Genomic DNA, 20615 nt, shown 5'->3' with positions numbered 1-20615 from the left:
TTACCTGGATCTTGACAGCGATGACCACAGAGATGAGCTCCTTGTCCAGCTCCCTCAGTACCACCAATCTCTTCAGAGTCAGACTGCACAACCTGCACACAGAAGACAGATCGAGAACAATCAGGCCTAATATAGACTCATGTACACTGAGTGTACAAAACATTAAGGACACCTGCTCTTTCTATGACAGACTGAATGACCAGGTGAATCCAGGTGAAAGATATTATCCCTTATTGATGTCATTTGTTAAATCCACTTCAATCCATGTAGATGAAGGGGAGGAGACAGGTGGTTAAAGAAGGATTTTTAAGCCTTGAGACAATTGAGACATGGATTGTGTCTGTGTGCCATTCAGAGGGTGAATGGGGAAGACAAAATATTTAAGTGCATTTTAACAGGGTTTGGTAGTAGGTGCCAGGAACCAGTTTGTGTTAAGAACTGCAACGCTGCTGGGTTTTTCACACTCAACAGTTTCCCGTGTAGATCAAGAATGATCAACCACCCAAAGGACATCCAGCCAACTTGACACAACTGTGGGAAGCATTGGAGTCAACATGGACCAGCATCCCTGTGGAACGCTTTCAACACCTTGTAGAGTTCATGTCCTGACGAATTGAGGCTGTTCTGAGAGCAAAACGGGATTAAACTCAATATTAGGAAGGTGTTCGTAATGTTTAGTATACTCAGTGTATACGCATACACACCTTGTTCATGTAAATAAACAAAAACGACAATGTTGAGTAAACAGATAATTCACTGTATGCCCACAAACCAAGCGTTCATCAACTGTTTACCAATAACAACAACACCAAAGACATGAATCAGACATCATCACAACCCAGCCTTGAACCGACGTACTGTACAGCTCTCATCTGCTGTGTGTCCTTCTTTGTGATTCAAGAGGAGCCTCACTATTTCATGGAGGAAACTGATTAGCCTTGCTGTTATCTAACCGCTCCGCTTCTTAGTGATCCTACAACTCATCGTGACGTTATCTGACTGTTGTCAGAATACACTGGGATAACTCTCCCATCTCCATCCAAAAGACACAATTCAGAGTAGTGGGGAAAAACACAACTTTTAAAAAGAGAGATGGCAGAGAACAGGTTGGTCTTTATTGAGAGAAAAAACAACGAACAGAAATTGGCTAAAGAACAGAGACCCGTGTTCAAAACACTGGACTTGTTAATGTTGCTTGATACTTAACTATGGGTGTCTGGGGTGGGGGGGGGTGGGGGTGGGGGGGGGGGGGGGGCTATTGAGGCTAAATCCTCTTTCACTTTCCTGGAGAGGAGGGGTCGTTGCCAACATCCCAGACTGGGCAGACAAATAAGGTTCGGTCCCAAATGGTACCCTATTTTCTATATAGTGCACTACTTTAGACCAGGGCTCTGGGTGTCATTTGGGACTCTGACTAAAAGGTGCGGTAGATATCTTTGTCACAACTGGAGGAGGATTTAATAAGGCCCTCGCGATGTTTGACTCACTTCCTAGGAAAATAAAAAATGTGTTTCTCTCTCCCTCTCTTTCTCTTTCTTTGTTTCTTTGTTTCTTTGTTTCTTTCTGTTTGACTCTCTCTTCACTTTATGTTGGTTCCCACAAGAGAAGCTGCTTGGGAAACCTGGCTTCTAGGGTGGCTAAATGGCAGCAACTTTCCCAGAATCCCCAGGTTTGGAGTAGCCTGGAGAAATCCCGTCTGTTTGGTGCTAACATTGCACTCCTTGCAACTCTTTTTCATGTTTGGCAATGAAATGAGGTACAAGGACTGGAATGTTAGCACCAAACAGGTTCTGGATTTTGGCGGCTTGCAACCTGTTAATAGCCTATAACACTGTGGGAAATAATGTCTGTTTGTCTCCTAAACACCTGCCTGTCATGCAGTGTTCCTTCACCTCAACATGAATCATTATTTTACTGAGTTACAGTTCATATAAGGAAATCAGTACATTTAAATAAATACATTAGGCCCTAATCTATGGATTATAGAGATGCATCATCTTGTTAGTCACAGATACCTTAAATAAAGGTAGGGGTGTGGATCAGAAAACCAGTCAGTATCTGGTGTGACCACCATTTGCCTCATGCAGCGCAACACATCTCCATCACATAGAGTTGATCAGGCTGTTGATTGTGGCCTGTGAAATGTTGTCCCACTCCTTGTGACATGGGGCCCTGCATTATCATGCTGAAACATGAGGTGATGGCGGCAGATGAATGACACGACAATGGACCTCAGGATCTCATCACGGTATCTCTGTGCATTCAAATTGACATCGATAAAATGTAATTGTGTTTGTTGTTTGTAGCTTAGGCCTGCCCATACCATAACCCGACCGCCACCATGGGGCACTCTGTTCACAATGTTGACATCAGCAAACCGCTCGCCCACATGACTCCATACACGCTGTCAGCCATCTGTCCGGTACAGTTCAAACCAGGATTCATCCAGTGTGCCAGTGTTCATCAGAGGTGAGCATTTACCCACTGAAGTCGGTTACAACGCTGAACTACAGTCAGGTCAAGACCCCGGGGAGGACGACGAACACGCAGATGAGCTTCCCTGAGACGGTTTCTGAGAGTTTGTGCAGAAATTCTTCAGTTGTGCAAATCTACAGTTTCATCAGCTGTCCGGGTGGCTGGTCTCAGACGATCCCGCAGGTGAAGAAGCCAGATGTGGAGGTCCTGGGCTGGCGTGGTTACAAGTGGTCTGCGGTCGTGAGGCCGGTTGGACGTACTGCCAAATTCTCTAAAACAACATTGGAAGCAGCTTATGGTAGAGAAATTAACATAACATTATCTGCCAACAGCTCTGGTGAACATTCCTGCAGTCAGCATGCCAACTGCACGCTCACTCAAAACTTGAGACATCTGTGGTATTGTGTTGTGTGACAAAACTGCATATTTTAGTGGCCTTTTATTGTCCCCCAGCACAAGGTGCACCTGTGTAATGATCATGCTGTTTAATCAGCTTCTTAATATGCCACACCTGTCAGGTGGATGGATAATCTTGGCAAAGGAGAAATGCTCACTAACAGGGATCTAAACAGATTTCTACACAACATTTGAGAGAAATAAGCTTTTTGTGCGTATGGAAAAATGTTGGGATCTTTTATTTCAGCTCATGAAACATGGGACCAACACTTTACATGTTGATTTATATTTTTGTTCAGTATAGTAATATAAATAACACAGATCTAGCTGTTTTATGCAACCTGTTACCCCACCTCAACATTACCCACAATGCCGTTACCCCACCTCAACATTACCCACAATGCCGTTACCCCACCTCAACATTACCCACAATGCCGTTACCCCACCTCAACATTACCCACAATGCCGTTACCCCACCTCAACATTACCCACAATGCCGTTACCCCACCTCAACATTACCCACAATGCTGTTACCCCACCTCAACATTCCCACAATGCAGGTACCCCACCTCAACATTCCCACTATGTTGTTACCCCACCTCAACATTCCCACAATGCCGTTACCCCACCTCAACATTCCCACTATGCCGTTACCCCCACCTCAACATTCCCACAATGCCGTTACCCCACCTCAACATTCCCACTATGCCGTTACCCCACCTCAACATTCCCACTATGCCGTTACCCCACCTCAACATTCCCACTATGCCGTTACCCCCACCTCAACATTCCCACTATGCCGTTACCCCACCTCAACATTCCCACTATGCGTTACCCCACTTCAACATTCCCACTATGCCGTTACCCCACCTCAACATTCCCACTATGCCGTTACCCCACCTCAACATTCCCACTATGCCGTTACCCCCACCTCAACATTCCCACTATGCCGTTACCCCACCTCAACATTCCCACTATGCCGTTACCCCCACCTCAACATTCCCACTATGCCGTTACCCCACCTCAACATTCCCACTATGCCGTTACCCCACCTCAACATTCCCACTATGCCGTTACCCCCACCTCAACATTCCCACTATGCCGTTACCCCACCTCAACATTCCCACTATGCCGTTACCCCCACCTCAACATTCCCACTATGCCGTTACCCCACCTCAACATTCCCACTATGCGTTACCCCACCTCAACATTCCCACTATGCGTTACCCCACCTCAACATTCCCACTATGCCGTTACCCCCACCTCAACATTCCCACTATGCCGTTACCCCACCTCAACATTCCCACTATGCCGTTACCCCACCTCAACATTCCCACTATGCCGTTACCCCCACCTCAACATTCCCACTATGCCGTTACCCCCACCTCAACATTCCCACTATGCCGTTACCCCACCTCAACATTCCCACTATGCCGTTACCCCACCTCAACATTCCCACTATGCCGTTACCCCACCTCAACATTCCCACTATGCCGTTACCCCCACCTCAACATTCCCACTATGCCGTTACCCCACCTCAACATTCCCACTATGCCGTTACCCCACCTCAACATTCCCACTATGCCGTTACCCCACCTCAACATTCCCACTATGCCGTTACCCCACCTCAACATTCCCACTATGCCGTTACCCCCACCTCAACATTCCCACTATGCCGTTACCCCACCTCAACATTCCCACTATGCCGTTACCCCCACCTCAACATTCCCACTATGCCGTTACCCCACCTCAACATTCCCACTATGCGTTACCCCACCTCAACATTCCCACTATGCGTTACCCCACCTCAACATTCCCACTATGCCGTTACCCCCACCTCAACATTCCCACTATGCCGTTACCCCACCTCAACATTCCCACTATGCCGTTACCCCACCTCAACATTCCCACTATGCGTTACCCCACCTCAACATTCCCACTATGCGTTACCCCACCTCAACATTCCCACTATGCCGTTACCCCCACCTCAACATTCCCACTATGCCGTTACCCCACCTCAACATTCCCACTATGCCGTTACCCCACCTCAACATTCCCACTATGCCGTTACCCCCACCTCAACATTCCCACTATGCCGTTACCCCCACCTCAACATTCCCACTATGCCGTTACCCCACCTCAACATTCCCACTATGCCGTTACCCCACCTCAACATTCCCACTATGCCGTTACCCCACCTCAACATTCCCACTATGCCGTTACCCCACCTCAACATTCCCACTATGCCGTTACCCCACCTCAACATTCCCACTATGCCGTTACCCCACCTCAACATTCCCACTATGCCGTTACCCCACCTCAACATTCCCACTATGCCGTTACCCCACCTCAACATTCCCACTATGCCGTTACCCCCACCTCAACATTCCCACTATGCCGTTACCCCACCTCAACATTCCCACTATGCCGTTACCCCCACCTCAACATTCCCACTATGCCGTTACCCCACCTCAACATTCCCACTATGCGTTACCCCACCTCAACATTCCCACTATGCGTTACCCCACCTCAACATTCCCACTATGCCGTTACCCCCACCTCAACATTCCCACTATGCCGTTACCCCACCTCAACATTCCCACTATGCCGTTACCCCACCTCAACATTCCCACTATGCGTTACCCCCACCTCAACATTCCCACTATGCCGTTACCCCCACCTCAACATTCCCACTATGCCGTTACCCCACCTCAACATTCCCACTATGCCGTTACCCCACCTCAACATTCCCACTATGCCGTTACCCCCACCTCAACATTCCCACTATGCCGTTACCCCACCTCAACATTCCCACTATGCCGTTACCCCACCTCAACATTCCCACTATGCCGTTACCCCACCTCAACATTCCCACTATGCCGTTACCCCCACCTCAACATTCCCACTATGCCGTTACCCCACCTCAACATTCCCACTATGTTTGTTGACGTCAACATGTCCTTACTCGGCTAGTCTGTCTGTTGCTAGAATGTCCTCATTTATAAACCATGCCAGGGGGGCCATGATGTTACTCTAAAATGTCACCATGTGCCGTTGGTTTATTTTGACACACGGTACAGTGGAAGTTTGGTGTATAATGTTCCTGGCCTGAGACGGTGGAATATATATGTGGAGAGCTGTGGGCTGAGAGAGGACATGCCTCCGAAGGCACAGTAATACACCGCCCAGGGAGACCTAGCAAGAGACCATGTTAGAGTCACTTTTCAGGTGAAGCAATGACTCTGACGCAAATAAAAATATATCCAGAACTTATTCGTGGGGTGAGTGGGGGGGGGGGGGGGGGGGCGACAGTAATAGCACTAAGCCTAGATAGGCTGCGTCTGAAAATGGCACCGTATTCCCTTATATAGTGCACTACTTTGGACCAGAGCACTGGCCTAAAGTAGTGCACTATATAGGCAATAGGGTGCCATTTTCAGATGCAAAAAATAGCCTAGTCTAGGGAATCCTAGAGACTCGGGGAGAGACCACACGGGAGTCCAGTTACCAAGCTGTCATTTAACTGGGATTGATGTTAGATTCCTAGAATGACCGTGGAGCATAACACCATAGAATTACATATTAAAACACATATTAAAACACATTTTAAAACATATTAAAACACATATTAAAACACATATTAAAACACATATTAAAACACATTTTAAAACATATTAAAACACATATTAAAACACATATTAAAACACATATTAAAACACATTTTAAAACATATTAAAACACATATTAAAACACATATTAAAACACACATTAAAACACACATTAAAACACATATTAAAACACATTTGAACCAGTGGCAACCCGCAACTGTTTTGAGCCCCATCTTTCTAGCAACAAAAAATATATTTTTTTTTTGGGGGGGCATTAATACAATATAATGTTCTCTAGTTGCGCCCTGATTGGCTCAGTGTTCTGTCACTCATGACACTACTACACCGCCAAATTTAAGGGGAGAACTCGAAAATTCAAGCCCCTTGAATTCGGTCCTATAGAAATTGTGTGGGCAGAACTGAAAAAGCGTGTGCGAGCAAGGAGGCCTACAAACATGACTCAGTTACACCAGCTCTGTCAGGAGGAATGGGCCATAATTCACCCAACTTCAAATTCACCCAGCTTGTGGAATTTTTGACCCAATTTAAACAATTTAAAGGCAATGCTATCAAATACTAATTGAGTGTATGTAAACTTCTGACCCACTGGGAATGTGATGAAAGAAATAAAAGCTGAAATAAATCATTCTCTCTACTATTATTCTGACATTTCACATTCTTAAAATAAAAGTGGTGATCCTAACTGACCTAAGACAGGGAATTTTTACTAGGAGTCAGGAATTGTGAAAAACTGATTTTAAATGTATTTGGCTAAGGTGTATGTACACTTCCGACTTCAACTGTATGTACTGGTGTTATCACCGAGATCCTATTAACTTACTATTGGCTAATTCCATGGTAACGGAATTACGCTGAGACTCAGATTTTTCACTTAAAATCTATACCAAACTAAAAACATTGATTTCAAAGTTTAACTCTATGCACAAGGACTACTTTTAACAATTTCCACTGAAAGTTTTACAAAAACACATTTACAGGGAGAACTTTCCAGATAAAGTTTAGTAACAAAAAATAAAACGGAGGTAAATTATACCGTAATTCTGTTACCAAACTTTGCATCTGCACAGTTATTCCAGTTAAGGTTTTTTGTTTGGCATACATCCATGTTACCCGTGGAATTGCCCTGTTCTAATGTGTGTTGTAATGTGTTGTAATGTGTTCTAATGTGTGTTGTAATGTGTTGTAATGTGTTCTAATGTGTGTTGTAATGTGTTCTAATGTGTGTTGTAATGTGTTCTAATGTGTGTTGTAATGTGTTCTAATGTGTGTTGTAATGTGTTCTAATGTGTGTTGTAATGTGTTCTAATGTGTGTTGTAATGTGTTGTAATGTGTTGTAATGTGTGTTGTAATGTGTTCTAATGTGTGTTGTAATGTGTTCTAATGTGTGTTGTAATGTGTTCTAATGTGTGTTGTAATGTGTTCTAATGTGTGTTGTAATGTGTTCTAATGTGTGTTGTAATGTGTGTTGTAATGTGTTCTAATGTGTGTTGTAATGTGTTCTAATGTGTGTTGTAATGTGTTCTAATGTGTGTTGTAATGTGTTGTAATGTGTTGTAATGTGTGTTGTAATGTGTTCTAATGTGTGTTGTAATGTGTTGTAATGTGTGTTGTAATGTGTTCTAATGTGTGTTGTAATGTGTTCTAATGTGTGTTGTAATGTGTTCTAATGTGTGTTGTAATGTGTTCTAATGTGTGTTGTAATGTGTTCTAATGTGTGTTGTAATGTGTTCTAATGTGTGTTGTAATGTGTTCTAATGTGTGTTGTAATGTGTTCTAATGTGTGTTGTAATGTGTTCTAATGTGTGTTGTAATGTGTTCTAATGTGTGTTGTAATGTGTTCTAATGTGTGTTGTAATGTGCTCTAATTAAGCAATAAGGCACGAGTGGGGTGTGGTATATGGCCAATATACCCGGGCTGTTCTTAGGCACGACGCAATGTGGATTCAGCCCTTAGCCGTGGTATATTGGTCATATACCACAAGCCCCTGAGGTTGCCTTATTATTATAAACTGTTAACCAATGTAATTAGAACAGTAAAAAAATATATATTGGGCATACCAGTGGTATACGGTCTGATATACCACAGCTTTCAGCCAATCAGCATTCAGGGCTCGACCCAGTCAGTTTATAATGTGTTTTAAGGTGTTCTAATCAGTTGCAATTTTAGCATATAAATCTTGGTGGGGCAAGCTAACAATCTGGCCCACACGGCATCCCAAGTCGCGTCCTAAGAGCATGCGCAGACCAGCTGGCTGGTGTGTTTACGGACATATTCAATCTCTCCCTATCCCAGTCTGTTGACCCCACATGCTTCTAGATGGCCACCATTGTTCCTGTACCCAAGAAGGCAAAGATAACTGAACTAAATGACTACCGCCCCGTAGCACTCACTTCTGTCATCATGAAGTGCTTTGAGAGACTAGTCGAGGATCATATCACCGCCACCTTACCGGCCACCCTAGACCCATTTTAGTTGCCCCAATAGATCCACAGATGACGCAATCACCATCACACTGCACACTGCCCTATCCCATTTGGACAAGAGGAATACCTATGTAAAAATGCTGTTCATCGATTACAGCTCAGCATTCAACACCATAGTGCCCTCCAAGCTCACCTGGGTCTCAACCCCGCCCTGTCAACTGGGTCCTTTCTGACGGGCCTCCCCCCAGGTGGTGAAGGTAGGAAACAACATCTCCACTTTGCTGACCCTCAGCACTGGGGCCCCACAAGGGTGTGTGTTTAGCCCTCTCCTGTACTCCCTGTTCCCCCACAACTGCGTGGCCATGCACGCCTCCAACTCAATCATCAAGTTTGCAGACGACACAACAGTCCTGGGCCTGATCACCAACAACAACGAGACAGCCTACAGGGAGGAGGTGAGGGCACTCAGAGTGTGGTGTCAGGAAAACAACCTCTCACTCAACATCAACAAAACAAAGGAGATGATCGTGGACTTCAGGAAACAGCAGAGGGAGCACCCCCCTTTCCACATCGATGGGACAGTAGTGGAGAAGGTGGAAAGTTTTAAGTTCCTGTGCATACACATCACAGACAAACTGAAATGGTCTACCCACACAGACAGTGTGGTGAAGAAGGCGCAACAGCGCCTCAGGAGGTTGAAGAAATGTGGCTTGTCATCTAAAACACTGACAAACTTTAACCAATTCACAATCGAGAACATCCTTCCTGCCTCTCTCACCGCCTGGTACGGCAACTGCGCCGCCCTCAACCGCAAGGCTCTCCAGAGGGTGGTGAGGTCTGCACAATGCATCACCGCGGGCAAACTACCTTTCCTCCAGGACACCTACAGCACCCGATGTCACAGGAAGGCCAAAACGATCATCAAGGACAACAACCACCCGAGCCACTGCCTGTTCACCCCGCTATCATCCAGAAGGCGAGGTCAGTACAGGTGCATCAACGCTGGGACCGAGAGATTGAAAAACAGCTTCTATCTCAAGGCCATCAGACTGCTAAACAGCCATCACTAACTCAGAGAGACTGCTGCCTACATTGAGACCCATTCACTGGACACTTTAATAAATGGATAACTAGTCACTTTAAACAATGCCACTCTAAATAATGCCACTTTAAATAATGTTTACATATCTTACATTACTCATATCACATGTATATACTGTATTTTATACCATATCACCATGCCTATGACGCTCGGCCATCACTCATCCGTATACTTATATGTACATATTCTCATTCACCACTTTAGATTTGTGTGTATTAGGTAAATGTTAGATTACTTGTTAGATATTGCTGCACTGTCGGAACTAGAAGCACAAGCATTTCGCTACACTCGCAATAACATCTACTAACCATGTGTTTGTGACCAATAACATCTACTAACCATGTGTATGTGACCAATAACATCTACTAACCATGTGACCAATAACATCTACTAACCATGTGACCAATAACATCTACTAACCATGTGACCAATAACATCTACTAACCATGTGACCAATAACATCTAACCATGTGACCAATAACATCTACTAACCATGTGACCAATAACATCTACTAACCATGTGACCAATAACATCTACTAACCATGTGACCAATAACATCTAACCATGTGACCAATAACATCTACTAACCATGTGACCAATAACATTAGATTTGAGGGTTAGATTTCGGGTTAGGGGAAATAGGATTTTGAATGGGAATCAATTCTTTGGTCCCCACAAGGATAGCAATACATAACTGTGTGTTTGTTTCGTGTTACACCAACAGGTCAGAAGGATAAGACCGGCAGAGACAGCTGAAGTGAGGTCTTTCTCCTCAACACACAATGTCTGAGTTCCTAATCGGACCATAACCCCTGTATAGTGCACTATTTTGACCTGGGCTCCATTGTGCTTGTTCCAAATCGCACCCTATGTTTCACCAATTGGGCTATGGTCAAAAGTAGTGCACTATAAAGTGAATAGGGTGCCATTCTGGTCAAAAGTAGTGCACTATAAAGGGAATAGGGTGCCATTCTGGTCAAAAGTAGTGCACTATGAAGGGAATAGTGGTACCATTTAGAACACCACCAATGTCTTTATGTCTCAAAACAGCCCACAGAGTCTCAGGAACCTCAGCAAACCACAATGGGCACAACAAACTACCCAATAAAGGCTCACATTGTCTCTACACACACACACACACACACACACACACACACACACACACACACACACACACACACACACACACACACACACACACACACACACACACACACACACACACACACACACACACACACCGCAGTACAGAGGAACAATGGACTTAGTTCTCATCTAAGTGTTTTATACTCTACTCCCAGGCCTCTGCTCGCATGCCGATCGTCCTACAACACCATTTATCCCAGTTATGAAACTAATTGATTTGGGTTGCAAAATTCCAGTAACTTTCCAATCGGAAGATTCCTGGAATTAGAAGGGAATAAACAGGAAATCCAGGAATCCATCAACTGAGATTCCTGGAAAACCGTGGTAAAGTTAGCTGAATTTTGCAACGCTAAAAGGTGATTGTTGGTGCTGTTAAGTTACTGTATGAGTTTGTACAATCTTCAGAAATTGATGCCATCTCATCCAATATGGTTTAGTTTCAGGTTAATGTTTTCTCTCACAGTGAGGCTTATAAGTGTTCCATAAACTACATCTTCTTTGAGCCAAATATATTACACAAATGTGCTCCTATTCATTTCATAAGAGGATCTGTGTTGACCTGTTTCCCTGGTATGACTCCAGGCCTCCACGCACGCAAGTACACTGCTGCAACCACAATCCCCTAGAGTCTAAGTGACTACAGCCACGCTACACTGAACCAGAAACCATGGAACCCTCAGAATGTTGAGAATACTCAGAGCTGGAACCCTCAGAATATTCAGAATACTGTTCAGAATGATCAGAGCTGGAACCCTCAGAATGTTGAGAATACTATTCAGAATGATCAGAGCTGGAACCCTCAGAATGTTGAGAATGATCAGAGCTGGAACCCTCAGAATGTTGAGAATACTGTTCAGAATGCTCAGAGCTGGGACCCTCAGAATGTTGAGAATACTGTTCAGAATGCTCAGAGCTGGGACCCTCAGAATGTTGAGAATACTGTTCAGAATGCTCAGAGCTGGGACCCTCAGAATGTTGAGAATACTGTTCAGAATGATCAGAGCTGGGATCCTCAGAATGCTGTTCAGAATGCTCAGAGCTGGGACCCTGAGAATGTTGAGAATACTGTTCAGAATGCTCAGAGCTGGGAACCTCAGAATGTTGAGAATACTGTTCAGAATGCTCAGAGCTGGGACCCTCAGAATGTTGAGAATACTGTTCAGAATGCTCAGAGCAGGGACCTTCAGAATGTTGAGAATACTGTTCAGAATTCTCAGAGCTGGGACCCTCAGAATGCTGTTCAGAATGATCAGAGCTGGGATCCTCAGAATGTTCAGAATGCTCAGAGCTGGAACCCTCAGAATGTTGAGAATACTGTTCAGAATGATCAGAGCTGGAACCCTCAGAATGTTGAGAATACTGTTCAGAATGCTCAGAGCTGGGACCCTCAGAATGTTGAGAATACTGTTCAGAATGATCAGAGCTGGGACCTTCAGAATGTTGAGAATACTGTTCAGAATGATCAGAGCTGGGACCCTGAGAATGTTGAGAATACTGTTCAGAATGATCAGAGCTGGGACCCTCAGAATGTTGAGAATACTGTTCAGAATGATCAGAGCTGGGACCCTCAGAATGTTAAGAATACTGTTCAGAATGCTCAGAGCTGGGAACCTCAGAATTTTGAGAATACTGTTCAGAATGCTCAGAGCTTCGACCCTCAGAATGTTGAGAATGATCAGAGCTGGGATCCTCAGAATGTTCAGAATGATCAGAGCTGGGATCCTCAGAATGCTGTTCAGAATGCTCAGAGCTGGGACCCTGAGAATGTTGAGAATACTGTTCAGAATGATCAGAGCTGGGACCCTCAGAATGTTGAGAATACTGTTCAGAATGATCAGAGCTGGGACCCTCAGAATGTTAAGAATACTGTTCAGAATGCTCAGAGCTTCGACCCTCAGAATGTTGAGAATGATCAGAGCTGGGATCCTCAGAATGTTCAGAATGATCAGAGCTGGGATCCTCAGAATGCTGTTCAGAATGCTCAGAGCTGGGACCCTGAGAATGTTGAGAATACTGTTCAGAATGATCAGAGCTGGGACCCTCAGAATGTTGAGAATACTGTTCAGAATGATCAGAGCTGGGACCCTCAGAATGTTAAGAATACTGTTCAGAATGCTCAGAGCTGGGAACCTCAGAATGTTGAGAATACTGTTCAGAATGCTCAGAGCTGGGACCCTCAGAATGTTGAGAATACTGTTCAGAATGCTCAGAGCTGGGACCCTCAGAATGTTGAGAATACTGTTCAGAATGCTCAGAGCAGGGACCTTCAGAATGTTGAGAATACTGTTCAGAATTCTCAGAGCTGGGACCCTCAGAATGCTGTTCAGAATGCTCAGAGCTGGGATCCTCAGAATGCTGTTCAGAATGCTCAGAGCTGGGACCCTCAGAATGCTGTTCAGAATGCTCAGAGCTGGGATCCTCAGAATGTTCAGAATGCTCAGAGCTGGAACCCTCAGAATGTTGAGAATACTGTTCAGAATGATCAGAGCTGGAACCCTCAGAATGTTGAGAATACTGTTCAGAATGATCAGAGCTGGGACCCTCAGAATGTTGAGAATACTGTTCAGAATGATCAGAGCTGGGACCCTGAGAATGTTGAGAATACTGTTCAGAATGATCAGAGCTGGGACCCTCAGAATGTTGAGAATACTGTTCAGAATGATCAGAGCTGGGACCCTCAGAATGTTAAGAATACTGTTCAGAATGCTCAGAGCTGGGAACCTCAGAATTTTGAGAATACTGTTCAGAATGCTCAGAGCTTCGACCCTCAGAATGTTGAGAATGATCAGAGCTGGGATCCTCAGAATGTTCAGAATGATCAGAGCTGGGATCCTCAGAATGCTGTTCAGAATGCTCAGAGCTGGGACCCTCAGAATGTTGAGAATACTGTTCAGAATGCTCAGAGCTGGGACCCTCAGAATGTTGAGAATACTGTTCAGAATGATCAGAGCTGGGATCCTCAGAATGCTGTTCAGAATGATCAGAGCTGGGACCCTGAGAATGTTGAGAATACTGTTCAGAATGATCAGAGCTGGGACCCTCAGAATGTTGAGAATACTGTTCAGAATGATCAGAGCTGGGACCCTCAGAATGTTAAGAATACTGTTCAGAATGCTCAGAGCTGGGAACCTCAGAATGTTGAGAATACTGTTCAGAATGCTCAGAGCTGGGACCCTCAGAATGTTGAGAATACTGTTCAGAATGCTCAGAGCAGGGACCTTCAGAATGTTGAGAATACTGTTCAGAATTCTCAGAGCTGGGACCCTCAGAATGCTGTTCAGAATGCTCAGAGCTGGAACCCTCAGAATGTTGAGAATACTGTTCAGAATGATCAGAGCTGGAACCCTCAGAATGTTGAGAATACTGTTCAGAATGCTCAGAGCTGGGAACCTCAGAATGTTGAGAATACTGTTCAGAATGCTCAGAGCTGGGACCCTCAGAATGTTGAGAATACTGTTCAGAATGCTCAGAGCAGGGACCTTCAGAATGTTGAGAATACTGTTCAGAATTCTCAGAGCTGGGACCCTCAGAATGCTGTTCAGAATGATCAGAGCTGGGACCCTCAGAATGTTGAGAATACTGTTCAGAATGATCAGAGCTGGGACCCTCAGAATGTTAAGAATACTGTTCAGAATGCTCAGAGCTGGAACCCTCAGAATGTTGAGAATACTGTTCAGAATGCTCAGAGCTGGGATCCTCAGAATGCTGTTCAGAATGCTCAGAGCTGGGATCCTCAGAATGTTCAGAATGCTCAGAGTTGGAACCCTCAGAATGTTGAGAATACTGTTCAGAATGATCAGAGCTGGGACCCTCAGAATGTTGAGAATACTGTTCAGAATGATCAGAGCTGGAACCCTCAGAATGTTGAGAATACTGTTCAGAATGATCAGAGCTGGAACCCTCAGAATGTTGAGAATACTGTTCAGAATGATCAGAGCTGGGACCCTGAGAATGTTGAGAATACTGTTCAGAATGATCAGAGCTGGAACCCTCAGAATGTTGAGAATACTGTTCAGAATGCTCAGAGCTGGAACCCTCAGAATGTTGAGAATACTGTTCAGAATGCTCAGAGCTGGAACCCTCAGAATGTTGAGAATACTGTTCAGAATGCTCAGAGCTGGGAATGTGTAGAAGTGTCCAGCAGAACACAATGGAACCCACAGCCTGGCTGCCCCCCCCCCCCCCCCTTCTCCTCCCCCCTCTCCCATCCCCCCTCCTCACTGTTCCCACTCAGTTTGGTACCGATTTTTTTATTATTAGAGGTTTGATCAACAGCTGCTTCTCCTCACCCCCTCAACCATCAAGTTGAAGACACACTTACAAGGCAACACGCATGTGCCCAACACACTCAACACACACTTCAAGTACACGCACGCAACACATGCACACACACACACACACAGTACGAACATGAAATGCTAACACATTACACACCCACACACTGTGTGTGTGTGTGTGTGTGTGTGTGTGTGTGTGTGTGTGTGTGTGTGTGTGTGTGTGTGTGTGTGTGTGTGTGTGTGTGTGTGTGTTACTGTTTTTCGACTGTAACACCAGTGTTATACTAGGGTAATTGTGTTTCCATAGCTAAGGCTGACAATGAGGACTCAATCTAGAAGAAAAAGAAACGCACACCTATTTAGGCGAGGTGCTGGTTAGCGGAGTAGAACACCTATTTAGGCGAGGTGCTGGCTAGCGGAGTAGAACACCTATTTAGGCGAGGTGCTGGCTAGCGGAGTAGAACACCTATTTAGGCGAGGTGCTGGCTAGCGGAGTAGAACACCTATTTAGGCGAGGTGCTGGCTAGCGGAGTAGAACACCTATTTAGGCGAGGTGCCGGCTAGCGGAGTAGAACACCTATTTAGGTGAGGTGCTGGCTAGCGGAGTAGAACACCTATTTAGGAGAGGTGCTGGCTAGCGGAGTAGAACACCTGTTTAGGCGAGGTGCTGGCTAGCGGAGTAGAACACCTATTTAGGAGAGGTGCTGGCTAGCGGAGTAGAACACCTATTTAGGAGAGGTGCTGGCTAGCGGAGTAGAACACCTATTTAGGAGAGGTGCCGGCTAGCGGAGTAGAACACCTATTTAGGTGAGGTGCTGGCTAGCGGAGTAGAACACCTATTTAGGAGAGGTGCCGGCTAGCGGAGTAGAAAACTTAAAAATAAAGGAGAGCCGCACACTCTAGGTGCTCAGATGCAAAAATATTTAATTTACCAACGTTTCGACAGGCAAGCTGTCTTCATCAGGGTACAATCACAGACACTGCAGGATGACTCGTTTATATAGTGTCAAAAGACACACAGGTGTCTGTAATCATGGCCAAGAGTGGCCTAATATCATTGGTTAATTTCTCATATTAAAATGGCATAGAAAGAGCAACATACAATAAATGTGTGTGTCTTAAGTGAGTCTATGATCGTATCCATTTGTATTTATTGCATGTTGCTCTTTCTATGCCATTTTAATATGACAATGAGGACACAACAGAATCGACAACCTCTGCATAATCAAAACAGCTTTGCTTTGTGAGAAGTTCACAGGTAGCCATTGTTATGTCAATGCCAGATGAAAAATACCAGCGGCCTGGCTTTGTCCCCAAGGGAGAGCAGGTACGTCGGTACCATGGCCCAGTGAGACACGTGTGCTAGAACCAGTAGACGGAGCATTTGTGGTGAAACACCTGGATAAATCCTGGATGGAAATTCATTACCCAGACCTAGATACTGCTGTCTCCCTGCTACATCACCCAGACCTAGATACTGCTGTCTCCCTGCTACATCACCCAGACCTAGATACTGCTGTCTCCCTGCTACATCACCCAGACCTAGATACTGCTGTCTCCCTGCTACATCACCCAGACCTAGATACTGCTGTCTGGCCCTGCTACATCACCCAGACCTAGATACTGCTGTCTGGCCCTGCTACATCACCCAGACCTAGATACTGCTGTCTGGCCCTGCTACATCACCCAGACCTAGATACTGCTGTCTGGCCCTGCTACATCACCCAGACCTAGATACTGCTGTCTGGCCCTGCTACATCACCCAGACCTAGATACTGTTGTCTGGCCCTGCTACATCACCCAGACCTAGATACTGTTGTCTGGCCCTGCTACATCACCCAGACCTAGATACTGCTGTCTGGCCCTGCTACATCACCCAGACCTAGATACTGCTGTCTGGCCCTGCTACATCACCCAGACCTAGATACTGCTGTCTCCCTGCTACATCACCCAGACCTAGATACTGCTGTCTCCCTGCTACATCACCCAGACCTAGATACTGCTGTCTGGCCCTGCTACATCACCCAGACCTAGATACTGCTGTCTGGCCCTGCTACATCACCCAGACCTAGATACTGCTGTCTCCCTGCTACATCACCCAGACCTAGATACTGCTGTCTGGCCCTGCTACATCACCCAGACCTAGATACTGCTGTCTGGCCCTGCTACATCACCCAGACCTAGATACTGCTGTCTGGCCCTGCTACATCACCCAGACCTAGATACTGCTGTCTGGCCCTGCTACATCACCCAGACCTAGATACTGCTGTCTCCCTGCTACATCACCCATACCTAGATACTGCTGTCTCCCTGCTACATCACCCAGACCTAGATACTGCTGTCTGGCCCTGCTACATCACCCAGACCTAGATACTGCTGTCTGGCCCTGCTACATCACCCAGACCTAGATACTGCTGTCTGGCCCTGCTACATCACCCAGACCTAGATACTGCTGTCTGGCCCTGCTACATCACCCAGACCTAGATACTGCTGTCTGGCCCTGCTACATCACCCAGACCTAGATACTGCTGTCTGGCCCTGCTACATCACCCAGACCTAGATACTGCTGTCTCCCTGCTACATCACCCAGACCTAGATACTGCTGTCTGGCCCTGCTACATCACCCAGACCTAGATACTGCTGTCTGGCCCTGCTACATCACCCAGACCTAGATACTGCTGTCTGGCCCTGCTACATCACCCAGACCTAGATACTGCTGTCTCCCTGCTACATCACCCAGACCTAGATACTGCTGTCTCCCTGCTACATCACCCAGACCTAGATACTGCTGTCTGGCCCTGCTACATCACCCAGACCTAGATACTGCTGTCTGGCCCTGCTACATCACCCTGACCTAGATACTGCTGTCTGGCCCTGCTACATCACCCAGACCTAGATACTGCTGTCTGGCCCTGCTACATCACCCAGACCTAGATACTGCTGTCTCCCTGCTACATCACCCAGACCTAGATACTGCTGTCTGGCCCTGCTACATCACCCAGACCTAGATACTGCTGTCTGGCCCTGCTACATCACCCAGACCTAGATACTGCTGTCTGGCCCTGCTACATCACCCAGACCTAGATACTGCTGTCTGGCCCTGCTACATCACCCAGACCTAGATACTGCTGTCTGGCCCTGCTACATCACCCAGACCTAGATACTGCTGTCTGGCCCTGCTACATCACCCAGACCTAGATACTGCTGTCTGGCCCTGCTACATCACCCAGACCTAGATACTGCTGTCTGGCCCTGCTACATCACCCAGACCTAGATACTGCTGTCTCCCTGCTACATCACCCAGACCTAGATACTGCTGTCTCCCTGCTACATCACCCAGACCTAGATACTGCTGTCTCCCTGCTACATCACCCAGACCTAGATACTGCTGTCTGGCCCTGCTACATCACCCAGACCTAGATACTGCTGTCTGGCCCTGCTACATCACCCAGACCTAGATACTGCTGTCTGGCCCTGCTACATCACCCAGACCTAGATACTGCTGTCTCCCTGCTACATCACCCAGACCTAGATACTGCTGTCTCCCTGCTACATCACCCAGACCTAGATACTGCTGTCTCCCTGCTACATCACCCAGACCTAGATACTGCTGCCTCCCTGCTACATCACCCAGACCTAGATACTGCTGTCTGGCCCTGCTACATCACCCAGACCTAGATACTGCTGTCTGGCCCTGCTACATCACCCAGACCTAGATACTGCTGTCTCCCTGCTACATCACCCAGACCTAGATACTGCTGTCTCCCTGCTACATCACCCAGACCTAGATACTGCTGTCTCCCTGCTACATCACCCAGACCTAGATACTGCTGTCTCCCTGCTACATCACCCAGACCTAGATACTGCTGCCTCCCTGCTACATCACCCAGACCTAGATACTGCTGTCTCCCTGCTGGCTGGCCTGGAGGGTGGCCCTGCTACAGCACCCAGCACAGATGCTCTGCCAATGACACACACACACACACACACACACACACACACACACACACACACACACACACACACAATGGTCTGCTGCGGAGCTGTGAACCTAAAAATGGCACGTTATTTCCTGTATAGTGCGCTACTTTTGATCAGAGCCCATAGGGAATAGGGTGCACTACTTTTGATCAGAGCCCATAGGGGATAGGGTGCACTACTTTTGACCAGAGTCCATAGGGAATAGGGTGCACTACTTTTGACCAGAGCCCATAGGGAATAGGGTGCACTACTTTTGACCAGAGCCCATAGGGAATAGGGTGCACTACTTTTGACCAGAGCCCATAGGGAATAGGGTGTTTTACCTCATTTCTATCAGTATGTTACATGTGCAACAAGAGGGGAAAAACTCTACACCACCTTTACTCCACACAGAGACACGTACAAAGCTCTCCCTCGCCCTCCATTTTGAAAATCTGACCATAATTCTATCCTCCTGATTCCTGCTTACAAGCCAAAACTAAAGCAGGAAGTACCAGTGACTCGCTCAATACGGAGGTGGTCAGATGATGCAGATTGTTTTGCTAGCACAGATTGAAACCAGTGACTCGATCAATAAAAAAGTGGTCAGATGAAGCAGATGCTAAGCTACAGACTGGAATATGTTCCGGGATTCCTCCAATGGCATTGAGGAGTACACCACATCAATCACCGGCTTCATCAATAAGTGCATTGATGACGTCGTCCCCAGTGACCGTACGTACATACCCCAACCAGAAGCCATGGATTACAGGCAACATCCGCACTGAGCACTTTCAAGGAGAGGGACTTTTACCCGGAAGCTGTAAGAAATCCCGCTATGCCCTCAGACGAACCATCAAACAGCCAAAGCACCAATACAGGACTAAAATTGAATCGTACTACACCGGCTCTGACGTTCGTCAGATGTGGCAGGGCCTGCAAACTATTACGGACCACAAAGGGAAACCCAGGCGCGAGCTGCCCAGTGACACGAGCCTACAAGACGAGCTAAATTACTTCTATGTGCGTTTCGAGGCAAGCAACACTGAAGCATGCATGAGAGCACCAGCTGTTCCGGACGACTGTGTGATCACGCTCTCCGTAGCCGATGTGAGTAAGACCTTTAAACAGGTCAACACTCACAAGGCCACAGGACCAGACGGATTACCAGGACGTGAACTGGCAACTGTCTTGACTGACATTT

General features: G+C 46.4%; 1 protein-coding gene across 1 annotated transcript in view; it reads right to left on the bottom strand.

Moving 5' to 3' along the window:
• LOC120022995 (phosphofurin acidic cluster sorting protein 2-like) overlaps positions 1-20615 on the bottom strand; it is a 148008-nt gene that overhangs the window by 42651 nt on the left and 84742 nt on the right. The window contains exon 2 of the mRNA XM_038966947.1: positions 5-92. Within this exon, the coding sequence (XP_038822875.1) occupies positions 5-92 (88 nt within the window). The remainder of the gene's footprint in view (positions 1-4; positions 93-20615) is intronic.

This window comes from Salvelinus namaycush, chromosome 28 (genome assembly GCF_016432855.1).
Source record: "Salvelinus namaycush isolate Seneca chromosome 28, SaNama_1.0, whole genome shotgun sequence".
NCBI classification, from domain to species: domain Eukaryota; kingdom Metazoa; phylum Chordata; class Actinopteri; order Salmoniformes; family Salmonidae; genus Salvelinus; species Salvelinus namaycush.
Note: the sequence above shows the minus strand (reverse complement) of the source record. Positions and strands in the feature narration are given on the sequence as shown.